Source organism: Acanthisitta chloris, unplaced genomic scaffold, assembly GCF_000695815.1.
Source record: "Acanthisitta chloris isolate BGI_N310 unplaced genomic scaffold, ASM69581v1 scaffold1937, whole genome shotgun sequence".
Classification (NCBI taxonomy): domain Eukaryota; kingdom Metazoa; phylum Chordata; class Aves; order Passeriformes; family Acanthisittidae; genus Acanthisitta; species Acanthisitta chloris.
Window position 1 is genome coordinate 86,262 of NW_008680733.1, and position 4,361 is coordinate 90,622.

Sequence of the window (4,361 nt, forward strand, 5' to 3'; positions counted from 1 at the left end):
CAAGGCATTATGACTAGGTAAGGGACCCAAATAAGCACATGGCTTGTTTTTGTTTTGTATAAGTAACTATTGTCCTATATGGTGCATACAAACTGAAAAAAATGAAACAAAACCAAGAAGAAACCCAGAAAACAACCCTCAAATAAAAAAAACCAACCCAATGTTAAATCCAAAAGCTTTTCCCAACAAATAACGTGATCAAAAAAAGGGAATAAAGAGTTCAATTAGCTCCAAAGAAAGTTTATTTAATATTTGATTGCTGATCTGTATGCACCTTAAAACAACCCTATAAATAAAAGTAGACTGTATCTTAATCATGTCCCACCAATATCAAACTTGCCAATTACTTCCACCACTTATTACCACCAGATCAGGCATTTTAGACTTGCTGCTGCTTGATGGCAGTTGAACTAAATATACTACACACTCTGTTTGCAATGTATAGTATATCACACAGAACGTCATCCAATTTGCACTAGTGAAGAGATTCTTCAATAAAATGAAAAGTGTATCAGCTAAAGATCTAAAATTAGTCATACTCCAATAAAAAAAGTACATAAAAGTGCATTTCAGGGATTCTTATGCCAGTTTTCTCTCAATTTTGAAACAATGCATCAAACAAAGTCAATCAGAATGTCAAATATGGCTACAAATAGTGTTCATGTTTGTAAAGGCAGTAATCCTTTGAAATATTTAATGCAACTGTTGCTAACACATTAATAGTACTCCTGGCTTCACATACTAACCTGGACTTCCGATCAAGTGGCGATTTGAGTCCAGAAAGGGAAGTGCACAAAATATACCTAAATCCATTTGCAATTATGTTCTAGTCTTGTACCCTCCGTTCTCCTTTTTTTTTTCTAGCATTAGAAGACAACAGGTTGAGTTGGCAGATACTGTTTATGGACCCCTGAGGTTGTTTTTACCGGTTCAATCTCAATTTTATTGAATTCTTGATAACAGGAATAGGATTTGCAGGGAGAGCAGGGATATCTGAAAGGTCTGTACTGGGTGTTTTCTGAAAAGAAAAGAAGACGTTTGATTGTATGTTAACTTTGTAAACATTGGAAGAAAAATACTGCAGTGAATGGTGTTAGCTTTCAAAAACAAGATCTTTAGAATGCTTTTTAGGAATAAATGAAGGTAAGGATAATTACAAATTAGAGATAAAGGAGATATTTCTCTGCCTACACAATCTTTACTCAAGAAAATTCGTACAAGAGTCTTTGTGCATTTCCTTTTTCGACAGTGGCAAGAAATCAGCCAGTGCTGCAGATAAAAATGAGCCTGCTAATAACCTGTGTTAGAGTAAAACAATACCCACATAATAAGGGTGTTTGATCAGTGACATCTACTCTCTGATCCGCATTATAGTATTTAGAAGTGCCTTTCAACAATTCAGTGTTCAGTCTCTGCCCCTTACAGATGAGGGATGAAAACCTGTCCTCAATGCCATGTGTCTTCACACATTCACGTTTCTGACTGCTGAAAAAATCTTTACAGTGAAGTTTATCAGATTTACGTGGAAAAAGGTATGACAAACCAAAAAAGTGCTATATGACTGAGTCAAGAATTCCACCTTGACAATAATCTCAGCACTTTTCTTACTTAAACAACTTAAATACCATTCAGCCAAGTTTTATCTAAAGCCAACTAAAGGAAAACACAGAAAAGAAACACACTCAAGATTCAGTGTGATTTCTTAATTTCTCACATGCCTAACAGGCCTCTGTTATTAGGGTGGAAGGTTTTTAACTTTTTAAGTATTTTCTCTTCCACTGTGGCAGATTATGTGCCATCCCAACAACCCATTTATTAAGCATTACTTCACATAGTATCATCAAGGCTAGAGGAGACCTCTAAGGTCACTGACTCATTAACCTCCCACTCTGCTGTAACCCCTAAACCATATCCTCCAGTGTCAGAGATCCAGGTGCCACATAATTTATCATGAAAAGTTTCCTTATGGTATAAAATGTTCAAAATTAATAAGGTACACCCGATATATGGAGAAAATGGCATTTAAATGATTGCCCTTAACTGTTATTTTATTAAAAGGGAATCAACTGAGTTAACAGTGCCTGATACAGGAGCAAAGTACAATGCAACAAGGACTCAGGGCAAAACAGCTCTGACCTCCTGCCTGCCCCAGTAACCCACTCTGGTGGGTTCTGATCTGTGGTTTGACCTGTATTTTCTGCAACATGGGCAGTGCTTTACACAAAACCAACAAGAATACTGAAAAAAAATGACAGAAGAGGCACACCATTCTTTTGTAGTTTCCAGACTACTTTTGCTAAAGTAACAGCTACGCAATCTGTTAAAGCTACAAAGCTTGAATATAAACACCCCTTGACAACAGCCAAAATAAACTTGGTGTACACTTCTTAAATGGTTTTAAAATTTCCCTGAAGCAGTTCAGGGAGCCCATGTAGCACCTACAGTTTTTGCAAAACAAATTTGGTACCTTTGGTACTGCTCATATAGTTCAGAATGTCCAACAAGAAATATCATTAATACAATTGCAATGGATCTCCGTAACCAGAAATTTATTACACACCATTTAATAAGTCAAGTGTGCATAAAATGCTTTGTGATAGTGAAACTTTAATCAGCAGAGCACTAAGAGAAGCTTAAAAATGCTAGTAAGACATAGATGTGGCCTCTAAAAGTGATTACACTATTAGAAACAGATATTTAAGCGAATGGCACAGAATTCTCAGTGTCTTCAGATGGTACTTACACTTTTAATACCTGCAGTGAAGCAACACAGCTGCCTAAGGAATGCCAAGATCACAACTCCTCTCTCATAACAAATGGCAGAATCTGAAGTTACATTTCAGACATTCTCAAACTCTACCTGGCCATCTTTGAGGAGTAGCTATTTAAAGCATTTGTTTCCTTGTCAGAAAGGATTATTCTGTGGTGTGCAAAGCACAAAGGAATAAACTGAGCCCCTTACTTTGAAGGCACAATTCAGAAGAGGGAATCCAGCTTCGGTCAGTTTGTATGGCAAGCCATACATGTTTAGCTACAATGCACATTCAATAAGATCAATGACCATCTAAAACACAAAAATTTTTGACAGTAACAAGTAGCTTTCTATACAATGGATTTATATTTTAAATTATACATGTAACGTCTGGACTCATTTTAATGTCCATGCTTTCACCACAGATTAGCGCACACAAACACACAGACACAGAGGTATGGTTTGTAAAAACAGTACCTGAGGAGCTTGCAGAGAAGATGTCTGAAGAGTTTCTGTTTGAGAATTAACAATCACTTCTGTCTCAAGTTGCTCCTGAAAGACACAAAAGCATCACCACAGTTACACCCTTCTGATCACAAAAACCACTTATATCAAACTCCATTTACCAGAATGCCTTATATTGTGCATACAGTCAAAGAAAAAGGCAAGCATTGGTGCTTGCTGCTTTGCCACCCTTCCCTTCATAATGCAGAGATCACAAGGTAGAAGTCACATAGTTGACTACATAACAAGACACAATTCCTCACTTAAGTGCATGGAAAATATAACCAAAGCACTTAAACATAAGTTTAAGCATAAGCCTATTTTCCAAGGTATTCCAAAAGACAACAGAACGTGCCCCATAAAAGCTGTACATGCCCAAGTGGAGAGATGCTATTATAATCTAAAGAGAGACTATCATCATTTCTGTTCTCCACTACACAGCAAAACTGTCTGCAGAATTACAGGATACTGGAGGGGCATGTTGACTCTCAAGTTCCCAAAAGGTAAGCTGTAGCTTCATACAGTAATTTCACTGTCAGAAAGGATTTATTTACCACTACTTGAAATTTTTTTCATCTAAAAAGTGAACAAGGAAGCACCTGCCTTTGGGATTCTCAGCCCAACATGCAAAATTCCCAATAGAATACATAGGATAACAGTTCTTTAACTAATTAACATACATCAAGTTTGGGATGCAGGCAAATAGGCATATGGACACATTGCTGGGCTGATTTAACCAATTTAAATATAAGTATCATCACTAATTTGTTCACCATGCATCATTCTGTGAGAATGAGCAGCAAAGAAATCAAGAGTCTTATGTGAGTATGAACTCAGGCTCAGCTTAGCCTGGCAGCAGGTCATGGACTGCAACTCATCAATGCCAACATAAATACTTAAAAAATAATGTATCCTGTTGATATCTTTACTGGAGGGTCTGTATCTACACACACTCTTTGTCATTCCTAGAGGGAAACAGCAATTTTCACAGGAGTCCCAATTAATATACACAAAATTATATGGTCTGGGCATAGATACCTTTGTTTCCATTTTTTCATGCTCGTTCAAATCTATACAGCTAGTATCTTCACTTATTTCATCCTGC

The 4,361-nt window shown here is 36.8% G+C and overlaps 1 protein-coding gene across 1 annotated transcript in view; it reads right to left on the bottom strand.

Annotated features, from left to right (window-relative positions):
- Window positions 1–238: 238 nt before the first annotated feature.
- PAPOLA (poly(A) polymerase alpha) overlaps window positions 239–4,361 on the bottom strand; it is a gene marked incomplete at its 5' end in the record, with an annotated part of 31,349 nt that continues 27,226 nt past the window's right edge. The window contains 3 exons of the mRNA XM_009077797.1: window positions 239–1,018; window positions 3,230–3,304; window positions 4,295–4,357. Of these exons, the coding sequence (XP_009076045.1) occupies window positions 923–1,018; window positions 3,230–3,304; window positions 4,295–4,357 (234 nt within the window). The remainder of the gene's footprint in view (window positions 1,019–3,229; window positions 3,305–4,294; window positions 4,358–4,361) is intronic.